The following is a 20,375-nucleotide window of genomic DNA, read 5'->3' as shown; positions in this document are numbered from 1 at the left end:
TTCAATCAGTTCTTTTCAGAATTACTTTTCAATTAATTCATTTCAGAATTACTTTACAATCAGTATTTTTTAGAATTACTTTTCAATCAGTTCTTTTCAGAACTACTTTCCAATTATTTTTTCTCAGAACTGCTGTTAAATCAGTTCTTTTCAGAATTGTTTTTCAATCAGGTCTGTTCAGAACTAATATCTAATTAGTTTTTTTCAGAGTTACTTCTACTAAATTTCCTACAACTTTTACTAAACTACTCTCCGTGTAGTTTTTCCATTCTTTACTCAATTTTCAGTGGTACCCACCGACGAATACGCTCACAATCGTTTCTCAATCATGTTTTGCTTCATATGGTTTATTGTCATTTGTCATTGGACTAAATATAAAATGTTTTTTAATGATCCGAATGTTTTCGGTTTTTGCTGTGGAGAATTTGTTTTGAAAAAATATAGAAAGACTTGTGCAGGTCATTTTAGAAATATATATAAATGTTGCTATCTAAATACTTTGATTTTGATAAAAATTGGATGCCGAATACTTTGTGCATCTATTGTGCGACATTTCTTAGGCAGTAGAAAAAAGGTAATAAAAGGTAGAAACGATTCACGTCTCCTATGATTTGACGAGAACCTCGAAATCATGTAGATAACTGTTACTTATGTTTAACTTCTATAGATGGATTCAATTGAATGACTATAATTAGAATCATATATCTATCAGTTGATTCCGTTATAAAGCCAATATGAGAAAGAAATCTCGAAGCTTCGAGTGAACTGAACAATCATTTTCTTGACGATAGTTTAGAGGATAACGAAGATCTGGAAATCGAAGTTAAGGAGATAGAAGTTAATATGTCTTCGGAAAATGTAGGCAGTCAATCTGATCTTCATGAACTAAAAAACTTAGGGAGTCATAGGAACAAAACTCCTAGTGGCGAAAGTCACAAAGGTACTAATTTATTCCATCAGTCACAACTTAATGATATTGTAAGAGATTTAGGACTATGTAAAGAAAATGCTGAGCTTCTCGTTTCTACGTAGGCTTAAGGAAAAAAGACTTCTCGCACCAAAAACCAAAGTAAAATAATCGAAAAAGAGACAAACCAATCAGAAAATATTACTCTCACGATGGATCATTCGTTTATTGTAATGAAGTTCAAGATTTGATCTCTGAATTTGAGTGTGTTACTTATAGCGCTGTTGATTGGCGACTATTCCTTGATTCTTCCACAAAAAGTTGTCTTATTGCACAACGGAAATGACTGAGTCCATTCCCGTAGCATATTCAAGAAGTTTGGAAGAGAACTACATTGATCTCAAATTTTTGCTCATTAAACTAAAATATATTCAACACTTATGGCAGATATGCGGTAACCTCAAATAATAACGATTACACTTAGTCAGCAGAATGAATTTGTTAAGTTTCCATGTTTTTTATGCGAATGAAATAGCCGCGATCGTCTTAATCATTACATAAAAAAAGATTGGCCCAGTCGTGAAAGATTGATACCAGATTCAAACAACGTTTTAAATCAGCTTTTAGTGAATTCTTCTACCATACTATTACCACCTTTGCACAAAAAGTTCGAACTCGTTTTAACAATTTATCACAGTTTTGAAACTACATAACAGTGATACTTTCAATTATCTCTTCACTAAATTTCTAAATTTATCTCATGCCAAAATTAACGACGGTATTTTGGATGGACCGCCAATAAAAGCTCTTATATCAGATGAAATATCTTGAAAAATTTGAGAGAAAAATGATAACTCTTAGGCTTGTTGCTTTGAAAAGTTTTAAAGAAGTTGTAGCTAAATTCTTAGGCAATAATAGAAATCCCAAATGTAAAGACATCGTTATCACAATCTTGAAAGCTTACAAAAATCTTAGTTGTTTGATGAATTCTAAAATACACTACCTCGATTCATATCTTAATTTTTTCCCGAACAATCTTGGGAACTTGAGTGAAGAGCAGGGCAAAAGATTTCATCAGGATATCAAAGTCATGGAACAGAGATACCAGGGTATTTGGAACGAACAAATGGTAACAGACTATTGTTGGGGTTTGAAACGCGATACTAAATTCAACATAAGCGAAAACCAATTCGTAGATCGTTCGAAACTAAGAAGATACATTATTCAAGAAAGAAGTACTGAAGTTCTAAGAATTTGCGTTTTATGGGTTTGAAGGTTAAAAGTTTGGGGGTTATGAGCTTTGACGTTCAAGAACTTTGAAATTAAAGGCTAAACATTGAAGGGTTTGAGAATTAAGATTTTCGAGGTTAAGAACTTTGTGATTAAAGGATTCAGGTCTACAGGTTTGAGGGTAAAACTATCGGACTTTAGAGCTTAAGAGTTTGAATTTAGAGCTTTAGGATTTGAATGCTTGGGGTAAAGAGCTCTAGGAGTTGAGGGCTGTGTTATTATTAACACAATAAAAAGTTATATAAAGAAAGAATGTCGTAAAAATATAAAATTATTTAATTGGTGATAAAATTTTGTAGTTATATGCACAACAATACAATCAATATAATAATCGATTATACGTACATAGTACGATAAGGAAAACAAGAAAATTAATTACAATTCATAATGATGTTCTTCTTCTAATAATAATAATAATGATAATAATAATTTTTTATTATTACTACAAGTTTATTTACAATCTGTTTGAAGTATTGTGATAATAAGCAAATATTGTTGCTCTTATATATATATATATAAATATACAATAAGCAGTAGTATATTTCAGTAAGTATACTATGTTTGGTTTACAGTATGATTGAAGTAATTATGTTAGTTTATTTGCGCATTCTGGTGTTGGCAATAGATGTCTTGAAAAGTTTATTGACAAGTATATTTGGATAGTTTTGAAGTCTGGAATTATATTTTGTGTAGAATTTTTTATCTCTTTTTTGTTTTATCGCAAAATGTCTCGATCGAAATTGCAATTATGTGATTTAAAAAATTAAACGAAAAAGTGACGAATTTTTTAACATAAATTACTTCTCGAGGAAAAATCGCTTTTTAAAGTTATAAGTTATACAATTCAATGATTAAATTACGCCAATTTTACAATAAATTTATGGAGAATTTTTACATGAAAAAATCGCTTGTGGTTAGAAGAATGTTATTCAAGTTAAAAATGATTAATGTAGCTATCTAATTTTGAATAATAATTAAAAAACGGATTTGCCAATTTCTTTTTTAACGATTTAAAAATCAGTAAATTAGTAACAGTCAAAATCATTAATTTTATATCAATGTATGATCGATTCGCTATCTAACAATGCAATTTTTATTGTTTAAAAAAATTATAAATTTTTTATTTATTGATAACTTAGTGAATAATTAGTTATCAAAGTGTCAAATTCTTGCTTTTCTGTTTCAATGCGTCGAGGTTGTAATCGCATACTCGAAATAACAATATAATTGTTTATTGCAAAATAACTAACAATATTAACTTGTAGATTAAATTTGACTAACGAATATCGACTTGAGAGTTATAACAACGTGAAATTCAGGATCAGCGCTTCAAAATTGACTAAAAAATACTTTTGTTAATTTGAAAAACTTTATAATTGTCGATTTTCTATCGTAAACAATAAATTTTCCCACGGTCGTGACGTCACGCTCCTTATATGGTAATGTTTTCGCAGAGTTGCCCTAACACATTTTCATATACGTGAGAAAAGCGCCTTTGCTCCATTACCGGTTTTCTTTGATTGTCTTGAGTATAACGGGTTGCTAATTTGCAGAAGAAAATAGGAGACAAATCAGACTGGACCGTTAGAGTAGGTATCTGTAAAGTATTTCGAATAATTTTATTCGGTACGAACCATGGGGCCTAGTACGTACTATTTGCGTAGAAAGTTCGATGGAAATCTTTCCATGATTTCGATACTCGAGTTATAAGCAGCACCCCATAGTTGTATACCATATGTTCAGACTGGTTTAAGTACAGCTTTATATAGAAGCAGTTTATTTTCAATTGACAGCATTGCTTTTGTTCCGACGATCCAGTATATTTTCCTCCATTTTAGACCCAACTGTTTGCGTTTAGTAAATACATGTTCCTTCCATATAAGTCTTCGGTCTAGGTAAATACCTAGATATTTTACTGATATAATAATAATAATTATTATAATAATGCAGGGTTGACCCAATGGATGATAACTCCTCACTCGGTAAACGCTAACTTTCAACGTCTACGACCGTGCCATGTTGAAACATTGCCCGATGCATCAATACTTCTAGCAGCAACACTACAACAGACATGGCTAAAAGAAAGCAATGACTCACATAACACGTAAGAATAGTGATACCTTGCTGATGTGTACAACTACTCATCACATACGCATACACTTAATATGGACCCAAATCTGCTCCGCATGATGAATGAGGAACCTGTCCTATAAACGGGTATCGTCCGGGAGTGAGAAGAGGGGCCACCTAAGGGTTAACCCCTTACTTGGATTGGGTTTACCTGGAACTCTATAAACGAGTATTTCCAGGGCAAGAATGAAGCGAGCAGTCTGGGCCCATCAGATGCAAATTAAGAGAAAAGGACAAAGGTGGTCAATAGACGACCTCTTCATGCCAGTATTCACTTCCACTTTGAAGGGTATAATTATTAACAACAGTAAGCACCGCTGGGACACCAATAGGATGGGACCCGAACCTGGTGTAGCCTATATGGGAAACTGCCCCGCACATTGATACGGTGAAAGTTCAAAATTCCGCCACTCGTAATAGTGCCAATTGACGACTGGATGAGTCCCTGCTGCGAGAGGGGAAGAGGGTTAGAAACGGTCGAGACAACTTAACCGTTAGAGCGTTCTGGTACTGAAGAAGTTGGGGACAAACTACTGGTCCCGTTGACCTGAAGGAGCTTCTTCTAACAATCCAACACTTCATATACACTCAAATAAACAAAAATAAAAATGAAGAGTACACAAAAAAATAATTCAGGCTTATCAGTGCCACCTGCGCAAAATATCGGGGAGTCACAGCAGACAGAAGTACAAACCAATAAGAAGGTCAATTATTACCTTAGACAGGGAGCCCGCGGAGATAAACGACGACCGACAACTTCCAGCTTCTTCGGGCGCAGCTCAGAAGGATCGATACAGTGTTTGAGAAAATGGAAGCTCGAATAAAGATACAAAAGAACATTCGTATGGACATAGTGACGAGCATGAACACAATAAAGGAAGCAGTACAAATTGCGTGGAATAAATGGGACCACCTAAGCCTCTTCCTCGAAAATGCCGTAAACGAGACAACCAGAGGACAAAAAGGAAGAGGAAGGTTACTGGAGCCAGTTCTGATGAGAGCACAGCGTATCAAAGAATAGCGGACGGGCGAAACTGAGTCCGGTTCCCTCTATGAAAAGACAAAAAAAGAGAAAGACACAATAACAGTTTGAATACAGCAACGACAACTCCAACTATGCAGACGATGGACATTGCGAAAAAGAGATTGACAACGGCGACGCCCAACAACAAAAAAAGACTCTATTCAGGACGGATGGTCCACCCCGAAAAGGGAGACCAGCATTATCTTGGTCCGGCTAAGGGACGGAAAGATATATGCGGATGCTTTATGCTGACTAAAAATGGAGTTAAATCCTGGGTTCAAAAGTGAGCATCTCAGGATGTTAATAGATATAGGACGGAGGACTGCTAATGCATTTTCGCAGATTTGTCAAAAGGACTGATACTCGAGATTCTACATCTTTACTGTGTTATAAATAAAAATGATATTAGAGATGCACTTAAACGAGAGACAAAACAAGAAGTAGACGTTAAGATCCACGTCTTTGGACCAAACCAGAATGACGTCTGTATGGCAGTATGCAAAATGGACAAAATACTGCACTGAGGCTGCTCAAAAAAGGCAGAATCAAAATCGGCTGGGTGAACTGCTGGATCAGAGAAAAACTCACGGCAATCAGATGTTACTCGTGCCTCAATTACGAACATAGATGAGGAAACTGTAAAAAATCGGACAGAGGGCAATGCTACTGGAAGTGCGGGCAAGTCGATCATGCCGAAAAGACTTGAACAACTAGACATGTTTCCTGTGCTATGAAGCGCAGGTCAAGGAGAGTGGGTACGTCCCAGAAACAAAAGCGTGCGCAATCTACCGAACCACGTTAAAAGAGTGTCGGAAGCAGACTAAAAACTACAGAAATCCTATAAGATAACTTACACAAGTGCGAGATCACCCAGCTACTACACTCACAAATAGCAAAAGAACGAGATGCGGACATATTGATACTAAGTGAGCAACTATGGAACCTACTATACGTGCACAAGACGGTTGGTTTTCAAACGCCTTTAGCACGTCGGCCATATGGATAAAGGGAAAATGGATAAGAAGAATATAGGCATCTGCAAGGGACAAGGATTATGTATGTGTGAGGGTAAGCTATCACCTATATCAGCATATGTCTAATATCGAACTGAACGATAGTGGTGTTCGAAGATAAAATCGTCAAATTGGAAGACGCTCTCATGATAGAGACCTCCCTGAAGACCTCGACGTCGCGGGCGACTTGAATTCTAGAGCGATCAAGTGGAGCATGACAATGACAAAAAACGAGAAGACTATTACTTGAGATGGCCGCAAGGCTCGATCTGGAAATGGCTAATCAAGAGATGATACCAACATGTAGACGACCGGAATTCGGTTGCTCTATACCCGATAAGACAATGACCTCGGGTAGGATCTCGACATGGACGGCGAGTTGTAGAAGACTACACAACCAATAATCACCAGCACAATGTCTTTAAGGCGATGGATCAAGCAACTATTCACCGTGAAGAACAGACCAGAGACAGGACCTCAAAATACTGAAACCTATGAGAACAGGACAGAGAGCGCTTAAAGGAACGATTACAGGGGGCGACGACACCTGCTAATGTTGTCCTGACAAGTTCTGAAAAGCAGGACAGAGCAAACTGGATTACGAATAAGATGATGGTTTTGATATCACAACTATGCGAGACCACGATGATCCGACGCAAGGACAAAATGAATAAAAGGGTAATTTAGTGGTGGACTGACGAGATAAGGCCCCTCCGTAGGGAATGCATTGCTTGCCGTACGAGGGTACACCTGGCACGATAAAAAGGAAGACCAGACGCGGACACATTGATAACTTTGAACAAGATGGCACGAAAGACTATGATTGCCTCAATCAAAGACAGCAAAAGCCGATATGTAAGATAACTGTGCGAAAAAGTGGAGCGGGATTCCTGGAGGCTAGGTTAGGAGATTATAACAAAGAAACTAGAGGCTTTAGGCTCTACAGAGCCAATGGACACAAACATCATAAACGCAATTGTTAACGAACTCTTTCCGAACCAACCCGAGACGGTCGAAAAACTGAAGACCGAGAGACAACAGTGTCGGAATTCACCGAGACGGAGTTCAGCTGAGTTGCGACCACACTTAGGCCCGGCAAGGCATCGGGACCAGACTGTATCCCGGGGAAAATTCTTCGAGGGATCGCGAGAACATTACTAGGATTATTCCTGGACATGTACAAGGCTGGCATCTTTCCCACACGGTGAAAGACGGTTGAACTTATACTTTAGTATAAAAGGAGAACCGAATAATCCGTCCTCCTACAGGCCCTTGAGTCTTCTAGATATAGCAGGCAAATTATACGAAGTACTATTGAAACCAAGAGTGACGGACGCAATAACGGCAAACGGTGGACTGATGGAAATCCAATATGAATTCCGAAAGGGCCACTCAACTGTAGACGCGATCCCGGAAGTCGCGTTAGAAATGCCTTTAATACCGCTAAGCGGAGGTCTATAGTGGTAGCACTCTGAATCTTCGTAGTCCCTTTATACCTGATGTGGCTAATGGAGAAGTACTTACGAGACAGATGAATCAGATACGAGACGATAAATGGAACGGTGATCAGCGGATTACTACAGAAATCCGTTCTGGGTCCAGATCTTTGGAACATACCGTATAACACGCTACTTAGACTGAACATGCCAACAAGGGGTAAAATGAAAAATATCTAAGGGTGATTCTAGACGCCTGATGGCAAATACATTTATACCAAGACAAAGTAAGAGAAGACTACTAATGTCTACGGTCCACTCAATCATGCTATATAGGACGTAGGTGTGAACCAACACCTTGAAGGTCAGAAAATACAGCAAACGACTGAAGGACGTACAGAGCCAGGATGCTTTAAGGATCGCTCGCGCCTATAGGTCGGTTTCGGCAGAGACTATACTAATGGAAAGGCAAAGGTGAAAAGGCAAAAGAAAGTAACAAAGGAAAAAGTTGAAAAAAAAATATGCAAGAAAGAGAAAAACAGAAGAAGAGAAGATTAATCAACAGAAAAATGGGAAGAAGAGCTGAAGAGACAGAAGCAGAAGACGGGAACGCAAGAGTTGCAGACACACCTACATACGTACACATATACACAAAACACACACACACGCACACACACACACACACAAAACACATACATTAGCAATTACACAAACTGGATACGAGACACAATTGTAATATAAGAAATGAAAACCAAATGTAACATATAGGTTGTAAATAAATAAACTAACTAACTAAACTACTTGTAAAATTAATCAAAACAATTGTTATTCAATCATTTATCTTATTTGTAGAAGAAATAATTTACAAATTTGTAATTTAATTATTATTCAAATTCTATTTGTTAAACAGACATACTTGATCTTGAATAACGTTCTGTACATCATAAATTATTTTATTGTAAAATTCGTGTTAAAGTTGTTTATTATTTGTGCAAATTTGTGAAAACATCGTTGTAGGGCCAATCCAGCGTAAAAGGGTGCTTCTACCACGAGTATAAATTCGCTCATCGTTGTGTCAAAGAGAATTCTGATCCAACCTTGTCTAACCGTGCGAACACTGTACAGAGTAAAATAAAGACTCAGCCCTTTCCTAAGATATATTTCATTATTCGGTGGATCACCTTATTATTTTCCTTTCCTATATGATTGTTTAAGAGCCCAAATCATAAGACATTCTCTCTTATGAGAAAAAAGCAGTCTTAGACGATCTCCTCTTCCAATCGTATTATCGTAGCCTAAATATTCGACTAAGTTTTTGTTGCTGCACTGACTGGCCTTTTCCGGATAAATGCGACAATACTTAGTATAATTTCAAACGACGCATTGAGATAGCAAACCGTGTCGACTTAAACTCTGTTCATTGTTCGATGAATAATATCTCAAGGTGTTGTCAAGATTCGCATATTCTCCGTTATGTAGTCATTAGGAGGGTTATAATTGATGAAGGTCAATTTCACGTGCATTCTAAAGCAATGGCTACGCCGGCCGAGTTAACCGTCTTTGTCTCCGTTGGAGTCCGTTCACCTTTAACAATCAATTTTTTTGACAGTTTCTTTATCTTGGGAGTATAGTGGTATATTCATATTTCGTCTACAGTTATAAATCTTTTTAGAAAGTCGTCCGGATTATGGTAAATGCGCGCCAAGATGGCTTTAGCAGCAACTACAAGATTGCGGTTATTTTCTTTTGTGACGAAATGCAGTACCCATTTTACCAAAATTTTTTTTATATTCTATTCATCATATTAAAATTACAATGACGATACCATTTAACATCCCCGTTATTTCAACTATTTCACCTAATTTCGATCATTTGGGGGATATTCACTTCTACAGGACGTTTTGAATGATGTTTATCTTTTGTTGATGTACAGCCACGTTCAAATTCATTTATCTAATTGAAAACAATTGCAAATATAGGGGTGGACCTCAATTTTTTCTATTGTTAAAGGATAAGCAAAAATGTATTTGAATAATTTATTATAATATATAAGTATATTTCTTGCATATTCTATAATTTTTATTACTGTGCTTAACGTGCTTAATTAATTTCCATACTTTTTAATTTATAATGTATGAAAGATAAAAATATATTTTATTCCATTTTATTCTATTCATTTTCTTCCTCTTTCTACCAAATTTTAACACGATAATTTCAAAAAATAACATCTTATATTTTCCAAACCATTTATTAACGGCATATTTCCATCTGTGCAGATTATTATCCATGTTAATTATTCATAAAGTGAATTTACTGCTGAAATATGAATGTCACATTCCTAGATATATGATACATGATACAAAGATTTCGAAGTATACGAAAATTAAAAATTTCGCGCTCTTTTCTAGCATCAACGAATCACAACGCTAGATGTCGGCGACTCATCATTTTTTTTAAGATGGAATAACGAATTTATACGCAAGCATCATCGATGAAATCACAACTTAAGCTCTTCACCTAAAACTCTACTGTATAGTTTTTTAAGGCGTGAATATCATTACTAATATACTCTAAAAGGAGATTAAGAGTACGTTGAAATATTACCGAATTAGGCAGTGTGAGTTCAATCGTATGAGGTTAGGTGAATTGTACAATAGTTTGACAATATTTAGGTTGAAATAAGTTGAATTGATTTATTTTATATTAACATAATGTCTATAAAAAGGTGAGACTTGACAAAAATATAAAACATCTAGTTTTATAATGAAAAAAAGTCAAACTTAAATTAATTAAACAGTTCACAAGCAATAACTAAGCGATAATTAGCAAGGACAATTGACAACATTGACAATCAACTTTCGTTATGAGTTCTTGCGGTTGTTCGTAAAAATATTTAGATGCAAGAAGTACTATGATGCCGTTCATAGTAGACGTGAGGAGAGCTCTCCTATTTACAGGCGCATGTAACAGCCACAGAACTGTGGAAGAGTTCATCGCACATCTACCGCGAGCGGCCTTGACGTCTCAAGGATGGGAACAGACCTTGCCGTCGCAGGCTTTAAAACCACGTTGGTGATAGGTTCCTAAAAAACAAGGCGACCATCCCCTGCAACCGTATGAAGAGAATCGAGTCCGGCAAAGATAGGCCTGTGCATCGTGATCACTTCATTCAGAGTTTTACAAAGTTTATACGCACACCTCCGTTGTAGAGTCTCTTAGTCGCCTCACAATGTCCACTAGCGCATGTGAGAGAACACTCACTGCATGGCGATTAAGGGCCTCGAACTTTACAGGAAACGATGGATATCTTGGCGAGGAGATAAATCGTTACGTGTCGAGAAAACTAACGGCAACAGATTGACTAGCTTATTTTCCTTTCAACCGGCGATGCATCGCAAATTTCTCCCTTATCCCTTGTCGCAAGGAAGAGGGAAAGAAAATGCATCGCAATTAAGCCGTCGGACCCATGCAGGTCAGCATTTATTCTCTTACGACTGTGCGACACGTGTCGAGGAAGGCATAGACTCGAGGGTGGAAAATTTATAATTCAGGAAACCCCGATTGTCTGAGCCAAAACATGTGCTTTCTTGCCATTGAGCACGTCGATGGATATTGCATAGATAGCATTAAATCGTAAACTTATATAAATACAAAATTTTATCTCACGTACTACGTACGAGTATAATAATGAGATAAGTATCCAACTTGATAGAATTAAAATTTTTTCAGTATCATGATATTTCAACATTGAATAAATAACTAAACAATGACTCAAGTACTGAAAATTGGAAATCATATGATCTTTTCATCATAATTTCAGGGAAATTGTTTGAAGAATTTAAATATTCCAAAGTGATTAATAGTAAAATTACGAAAGCAAACTGGAAAAATGGCTTGTATAACGTCGATTAGCATTTAGAAGGGTTATTTTTCTCCAGACGCTTTCACTATATTTGGTAATAATCTAGATTTTAAAAGATTACTCTTTTGACAAAAGCACTTATTATATGTTTACATACGGGTAAGAAGATGAATTGTTTTGGTGTTCGAAAAATTCTTGAATCGAAATAACTTTTTCAAAATGACATCTATTAAACTGAAATTTTTTTCGGGCAACATATAGTAAATTGGACTTTCATTTCGATCGAGGAAAACAACGATAATGATTACGTAATGATAAGAAAATAAATGATTTTTTCCAAAGGCCAGAATCGCTATCTATGCAGTGTCACAGACTGTAGTTGCTTTGTTTTTACATCGTGAATACTGGCATGTGACTTGTTACTGCGACTCTTCATATTTAAATCTATATCACTATTTAATTTATTAATATGTACTCGATGAAAAATAAGTATAACAAAAAATCGCTTAGATTCGTACTTACTTGAAAAAGTCGTTTCGACAAAAAAGCTTGTGTTCCCTGGAAAAGCATTTTTCTTGAAGAGGGTTTCTGCAATCACAGCATCGCACGCAGTCAGCGTGCCAAGCTCGGTCCAGAACATTAAACAGGAACTTATCCATGATAGGCTTTTCACATCCTGCGCATGACAAAAGCATCGCCAAACCACACCGCCCTATAACCATATCAATATATAATTTATAATTTCCCTGGTAGAAATTATATTTTTAACTCAATTATAATTCTCTGGCATACTTTGTAAATTTTAAAATGCTTAATTCCTATCTTTGCAATTTTCGACATCTAGTAGCATTTTAATTAAATAAAATTTATTTTAATTTTATTTCGGTTTTACGAGCTCAACCTAAAAATAATAATTATTACTCATTTTGTTCGCTATGGTTCGCGAGATTTGAAATGAGATTTTTTTTAAATTTAAAGGCGTTTCGTTCCGTGCTATTGGATTGGATCATCAGTAAGGATCCAAGAACATTTCTTGGACATCCAGTCATTAGATGTCGAGTAGCTAAGTATATAAGAGGTTTTAGAGGTCCATGCCCATCAGTGATGAGAATCCGATGACACTACAAAAAATTTCATTTTCACGAAGTCGTACCATATCTATATCGTTTATACAGCTATGACCAAGATGCTATGGGAATGCCGGCTGTGAATCTTGATTATAGTTATATAAACAATATAGATACAATACAACTTCATGAAAATAAAATTTTTTGTAGCGTCATCGGATTCTCATCACTGATGCCCATTTCTACAAAAGAAGAAATGAGCCCTCTACCGGCAATTTTTTCAACTATATACCAAGGTGTTCAAATTAAATTGTGACGCTTGTCTAAGCATCTAGGCGTCTAAAAAATGCTGTTGGATTGGACTCATTATTAACAATTCATACATAACATTCATGCTGTAAGAGCAAGTCACTTTATTGTATAAAATTAGATAAGATATGAAATAATAATACAAAAAGATGAAAATTCTCATCTGATTAAAACTAAAATAAAATACGTAAAAAAATATACCTATATAAAATATATTCAATAAATGCGCGCACGCGTGTTAGTGTGTGTTTTTATATATACATATTAACAAATCAAATTTAAAAGGATTCATAAATTATTTTTTGAATATATATATACAAAATATTCCAAGAAATGAATATTTTTGTATATAGAATAATCATTATTATGATAAAATACAAAAAATACAGTTGGAGTTACAATTACGTATTATTCTATTGATAAGCATAATTTATATTTAATTTATTACATTTACTAGACAGAAAAATGAAATTATTTTTCAATCCAGAAAAATATAAACTTTTTTAAATGTTTTGATTAGTTTTAATTTGAAAATTAATTTATGTATATTTTTAAATGAATTGAAGTATTTGATAACATAAACAGTAAAGTAAATAAGAAGTTATTTTCAAAGTATGGGCACGCCAATGAAATAAATATTTTTATACACGTAAACATATCTATACACACACGCACATCCACACACACACACACGCATATATATATACATACACATACGAGGTCTGTTCAAAAAGTATCGCGAATTTTGAATTTCCGCGGGCTACCTAAATTTGATATTTGATTTTTTTATATTGGTACTCATGTCCCTTACTTATGCTGACAAGGTCGGCCATTTTGAATGTTTAGTTAATTTTTGACAGCTGTTTTGCTTGGATGTGTTCTGGCTCGTCTTCGATGTTTGCCTATTCTACAAAATGGATCCAAGAATCTCTATCAAATTTTGTGTGAAAAACAAGATAAAGAGTATTTCGAATGTTGACTGTGGCATATGGTGAAGCTACCTTGAACCAAATCAACGTTTATCGGTGGTACAAATTGTTCTCAGAGGGCCGAGAAGATGTGAACGGCGAATAACGTGCCGGACGCCCGAGCACGTCAACAACAGATGAAAATATTGATAAAGTGAACAAAATATTATTGACCAATGGTCGAATCACCGTTAGAGAAGTTTCTGAGGATCTAAACATATTAATTGGCTCATGCCATTCAATTTTAACCAATGATTTGGGCATGAGTCAGGTCGCGGCGAAATTCGAGCCAAAACTGCTCAATTTCGACCAAAAAAAGCATCGCGTTAACATTACTCAGGAGAAGTTGGACTCGGTCCGTGATGACCCAAATGTGCTCCAGAGGATCATAACTGGTGATAAATCATGGGTTTATGGTTGTGATGTAGAAACCAAAGCTCAATTATCCCAATGGAAGCTGCCGCATGAGTCAAGACCGAAAAAAGCGCGTCAAGTTCGGTCGAACGTGAAGGTTTTGCTCACAGGTCTCTTCTATTACAGGGGTTTGGTGTATCATGAGTTCTTATCACAAGCTAGTACGGTTAATAAGGAATATTACCTGCAAGTTATGTGCAATTTGTACGAAGAAATTCGCCAGAAACGTTCGGATTTGTAGAATAATAAAAACTGGCTTTTGCACCATGATAACGCCCCTGCTCCCACATCGTTATTTGTGCGCGAATATTTGGCCAAAAACAACACGGTAATGGTACCGCAGTCACCATATTCCCCAGATCTGGCCCCCTGTGACTTTTTCCTGTTCCCAAAACTGAAAAGGCCCATAAAAGGACGATGCTACGCCATGATTGAGGAGATAAAGATAGCATCGAAAGAGGAGCTGAACAAGATCACAAAAAATGATTTTTTTAAGTGCTTCGAGGATTGGAAATAACGATGGTACAAGTGCATTATATCCGAGGGGGATGACTTTGATGGAGATAAAATAGATATTCATGAATTGTTTGGTTTCGGGATGGCCACCGCGCACACTTTCCGCGCATGGCTGGTCCTTCCTCTAACCTCGGGCCCACTTCCGTTAATTCAATTGAACAACGGCGCCGTTGCGCCCTTCTGAATCTCAGTGTGTGCTAGCCATTGAGCGCATCGTCGTACGCAGGCATACGATAGTTGAAGTTTAATTCGTGTTGCGGTTATATAGCAAATAAAGTTATTGACATTCAAATTACTAAGTGATTTATTCCCTACCTCAACGTCTTTTTCAATACATGGTCCTTCGAGCCGGATAACAAATGAAGACGATCCAGCGACCGGACGAGCACCGAGACAGCGATTCACGTCGCTCCGCCAACAACGACAAAGGTGAATAATAACTCAGCGCACTGCTCTCGGGCCCGATCAATGGGAAGACGAAGCACTCTCAAGCAGCAAGTGCTACGGTGGTCGGAACAACGTGAAACGAGCGCGGGTCCGCCATGGCGGTCGGTAGGACGGGCGGCCGCGTTTGCAACAAAGCACCTCGAACGACGCGGACGGCCATCTTACGCACAACCAGACAAGATCGGCGAACTACGAGCGGCCGTGTTCTCATCGAGCACGCGTTGACACTACTAGCGATAATCTTGCAAACGGTGCATCGAGAACGACAGACAACGTCCCACGGCCAGGAGGCAGGACGGTGGACCAATTCGGCAGGCTCGGCACCGGCACTCTCTCAGCACTACATTTTCAGCAACTCATGCGTGCAGTATGTCGGCGGCTCGGTCACTCGACTATCAACTGTCCGCCGTTTTCTTCTCCTCGGGCCAGTGCTCGGGTCGACGTCAGACAAGCTGACTCGTCACCGTCTCGCATGTGGCTCCACGGTTGACGTGACGCGCTGCAGCGGTGTCGCGCTCTAAACCGAGACCTCAGGAGCCTGAGACTCGGCGACAGCCGGTGACCCCACCGCACGCTCACACGGCATCGGCTCGGCACTAAAACATACGCGGCCATTACAGATGGCTCTACTACGGGCGCAACTTGCTCTCCTCACGGTACTCGAGCGCAACTGGAACGCCATCATCAACCTGCCAATGGATCAATGGATGGAGGGACTCGTCAACAGCCGGTACAACATGTTGGAGGGCTACTGGAATAATTTCTCGGCAAATCACGTGCAGCTGCTCACCACTGACGACGGAGACGCAGCGATCACTGACTACCTCAACAGTAACGCCTACAAGAAGGCAGAGAGCTTCTACGCTCGAGCTCAGGGCACTCTTTATGACCTCCACAATCTCTCCGGATGCCCAACAGGGCGACAACTCTGAGGGCGTCGCCACTCACAATACGGCCTCCGGCCGACGACTTGCACGACTACCTCACATTAAGATCTACCCATTCAGTGGAGAACAGAAGTTCTGGAAATCCTTCCGCAACTTATTTACCTCCGTTTACCACAATAAGCCGAACCTCAGCGACGTGGACAAGCTGTTCTTTCTGCAGTCACATGTCCGAGGACGCTCTAAGGCCGCTATCGAGGAACTGCCATCGACTGAAACTAACTACGCGACCGCGTGGGCCGCCCTCAAGTCTCGCTACGACCAACGACGACTGCTCATCCAGGAGCACATGAAAGCGCTTCTCCGCCTGCGCACCGTCCGACAAGAGTCGGCAAAGGGACTGCAGTATCTGCTGGACGAGCTCAGACGCCATCGCAACCAGCTGCTCGCCCTCAGCCGACCAGTTGAGTCGTGGCACGACTGGTAGGTCTATCTTGGCTACAAGGCGATGGACAGCAGCACTCGACGAGCCTGGGAAGAGTTCATTGAGGCGAAGGAGAGAGATGACCGCGACATCGACCCCTCATTCGAACAGCTATCAGACTTCCTGGAGCGCCGATGCCGCATGCTGCGATCAATGGAAGCGGTGACGTCAAGTTCCTCGAACAGCTTGGTGGCCGGCGCTATCTCCAACGGATCCACTCCCGCACCACGCCTCACACAAACTCACGCCACCATCGCCCAGCGAGGTTATCCCGCATGCAAAGAAGCGCACTACATCGGGTATTGCCACGTTCCGCGGGATGGAGCCCAACGAGCGTCGCCGCCTTGTCACGGACCGTGGCCTCTGCTACAATTGCTTAAGCAGCAGCCATACCGCTCGCAGCTGCCCGTCAACATCATTCTGCCGAAATTGTTCCGGATCTCACCACACGCTGATCTATGACGGCGCCGGTAAGCGACCCACTCAACGCGACCGAGAGGATTCAGAAGCGAAACGAACAAGGACCCAAACCCAAACTCAAACAATGGTCACGCAAGAGAGTCCCACTCGCAAGTCGAAGTCCGCATGACTATCGATCTTGCCCACCGCTATAGTGACTCTCAGCGGCCTCGACTCGAGGAGGGAGAGCGTCCGAGCGCTGCTCGATCCATGCTCCGACGATACGCTCGTCTGCCATGCCATCGCCCGACGCCTCAATTGCAACCTTCGCCGTGTCAACGTTGGAGTCACGGGCGTATTCGGTACCGTCATAGACTCCGCTCGCTTCCAGACACTCATCCGCCTCATCGACCCATCAACCAACTGTCACTGGAACCTCGACGCCCTCGTACTGCACACTATCGGCATTATCACGCCGACAGAAACGCCGGAGGTCGCACTGACTCTCATCAAGGACCGGCTGCTGCTTGCCGATCCATTCTTTTACGAGCCTCGATCGATAGACATCGTGTTGGGCGCCGATGCTTATTAGTGAGTCATGAGGCCCGGAGTTGAGCGATATGGATCGCTGCTGGTGCAGCGTACGGAATTCTTATACGCTTACTGGAGCTAGCGATCGCAACGCCGACCGTCGCTCCTCCAACAGTCATGCGTGTACGTCCGCTCCGACTCATCCTACCCCAGACACTGGCTACGAACAATTGCTCAGTCTGGTCCAACGATTCTGGGAGACGGAGAAGGTACCACACGCCCACAGGATCTCGATTGCCGACCGCGAGTGTGAGAAGTCATATACGAACGGCCACTCGCGGGACTCCACTGGACGCTACGTCGTCCCCCTGCCTGTCAAAGCCGAGTCATTGGGTTCGCTCGGTGACGGACTGCCACAAGCTCGGGCAGCACTCACCTCACTACATCGACGAATGCTTCGAGATCCTGACTTGCAGATCCACTACAGGATGTTCATGAGCGAGTACCTCCAATTAGGCCATATGCGACGTGTATCGCCTGTTGAGCTGGCCCATCCATCCACACCAGTCTACTACATTGCGCACCATGGCATTTGACAGAAGGGTGACAATGAACGCAAGCTGAGGGTAGTGTTCAATGCCTCCAGACCCACTGTCACCGGCCGCAGCCTGAATGACGCGCTCCATGCAGGCCCGAAACTTCAAAGCAGCATCTCGGACGTCCTCAGCCACTGGAGAAGGTATAGGCACACCTTCTGCGCCAACGTCAAAATGATGTTTCATCAGATCCTCGTCGCTGACCATCACGTGCACCTCCAACGCAACCTCTCGAGCGCTTCGGCAGACGACCCCCCGGAGCATTATGTGCTGCTAACTGTAATGTATGGCGAGACCTGTGCGCCTTATCTTGCCATCTGCATCTTGAAGCAGCTGAGCGTCTACGACGACAACAAGTACCCGGACGCCGCCGACGCCATAGAACGCGAGCTCTATGTCGACGACTTTCTAAGTGGCGGACACGACATCCCCTCAACGAAGCGACGCCGTCATCAGCTCATCACTCTACTAAAGGCGGACGGCTACGCCCTCAAGAAATGGGTCGCCAACGAGCCTTAGCTACTAGAGGATGTACCGAGCGAGGACCGTCTACGACCGAGTTGGATGCAATTCTCCACAGAAGGATCCATTAACGAGCTCGGGGTGGCCTGGGATCCCGTCAAGGACCAATTTATCTTCCTGTCTCCTGCAGCGGAGGTGGGAACCCTCCTCACCAAGAGGCAAACTCTGGCCGAGTTTTTGACCCACTAGGGTGGCTGGTACCAGTCACGCTCGTGGCTAAGTTCGTCATCCAGGACCTCTGGAGGGCCAAACGCACCTGGGACGAAGAGCTTCCTCAGATCTGGGCTGCCAAGTGGGACACAATAAGGGGCAGTCTGAGTTCCATGAGCGGCCTCGTCATCCCTCGCTGGCTTGGATACATACCCGGTCAATCCATCCAGCTTCACGTGTTCTCCGACGCCAGTCGTCGCGCGATGGTCAGCGTCGTATACTCGCGTACGACCCCGGACGGCGGGCGGCCGACAATCGGCCTACTCGGAGCCAAGACTAAGCTGGCCTTCATCCGCAGTCTTCAGCCTCCCGCTCGCGCGCCCGCACGGATAACTATTCCGAGGCTCGAGCTCAGAGCCGCTCTCATCGCCTCACGATTGCTCGTCACACTGGCACGCTCCCTCGACGTCCCTCTGTCAGACTGTCACCTGTGGAGTGATTCCAGAATCGTGTTATCATGGGTCCAATCGGACAAGCCCGTCGGCAATGAGCTGATCGACAATTATATTGCCCAGATTCACGAGTTCAGTTCTGAGGCCGTCTAGCATCACGTGCCCACAAAGGACAATCCGGCTGACATCGCGTCCAGAGGTGCAGACGCTCCTAAACTGGAATAATTCAAACTGTGGTGGAACGACCCGCATTGGCTTACGGACGATGAGAGTCGCTGGCCTTCCTCTCCCGATCACGCCCCGCATCCACCGCCCACCAACAATGAAGCTGCCATTCAATTGCCAATCCTTTGTGCGACCACTCAGACTCGCTCATTCACGCCTCATCACATCGACTGTTTCTCATCGCTCTCAAGTCTTCTCCGCGGCACCGTTCGCGCGCGTCGGCTCCTCCGCCGCAAGCGCTGCGTCACCTCGAACCCTCTACCGGCGCCCATGACGCCACTAAGAACCGCCGAGCTCAGGCGATCCTTCATCGACTGCATCAAGCTGACTCAAGCCATCACCTTCGCCCAGGAGCTTGTCGATCTTCGATCACCATCACGTGACCTCCTTCGCCACCGCACTCTCCGTCCACTGGCTCTGTTCGTCGACGATGACGGGATCCTCCGTGCCGGCGGATGATTGATCCATTATTGCTACCATACGATGAGCGGCACCCACCTATCTTGGACGGCTCCTCCCATCTAGCCAAGCTGGTCATCCGTTGGACTTACGAGCGCAGCCTTCATTCAGGGTTTCGTGCCACGTACGCCTGGACTCTCCATAAGGCCTGGATCATCAACGCCAAGGTGTTGGAGAAAAGGCACATTCGAGATCGCACAATTTGCACTCGCATTGCCGCTCGCACCGCTACCCAGGGCATGGCTCCACTACCGGCTGCTTATGTGACCGGCTCCTTCACGCCCTTTCGA

The 20,375-nt window shown here is 41.4% G+C and overlaps 2 protein-coding genes across 3 annotated transcripts in view; one reads left to right on the top strand and one right to left on the bottom strand.

The window, feature by feature from the left end:
• LOC131663304 (LIM/homeobox protein Lhx5) overlaps window positions 1–20,375 on the bottom strand; it is a 251,780-nt gene that overhangs the window by 169,972 nt on the left and 61,433 nt on the right. For both annotated transcript variants that reach the window (XM_058933642.1, XM_058933643.1), the window contains exon 2: window positions 12,185–12,374. In XM_058933642.1, the coding sequence (XP_058789625.1) occupies window positions 12,185–12,357 (173 nt within the window). In that variant the 5' untranslated portion in view covers window positions 12,358–12,374. The remainder of the gene's footprint in view (window positions 1–12,184; window positions 12,375–20,375) is intronic.
• On the top strand, window positions 17,071–18,796 carry LOC131663339 (uncharacterized). The gene is made up of 4 exons (XM_058933698.1): window positions 17,071–17,221; window positions 17,366–17,741; window positions 17,791–18,211; window positions 18,281–18,796. The coding sequence occupies exons 1-4, from the start codon at window positions 17,071–17,073 to the stop codon at window positions 18,794–18,796; spliced, it is 1,464 nt and encodes a 487-aa protein (XP_058789681.1).

The sequence above is a fragment of the Phymastichus coffea genome, unplaced genomic scaffold (assembly GCF_024137745.1).
Source record: "Phymastichus coffea isolate CEN01 unplaced genomic scaffold, Cenicafe_Pcof_1.1 PCOF00033, whole genome shotgun sequence".
NCBI classification, from domain to species: Eukaryota; Metazoa; Arthropoda; class Insecta; order Hymenoptera; family Eulophidae; genus Phymastichus; species Phymastichus coffea.
The sequence above is the reverse complement of the archived record's forward strand: the minus strand, read 5'-3'. Positions and strand labels throughout refer to the sequence as shown.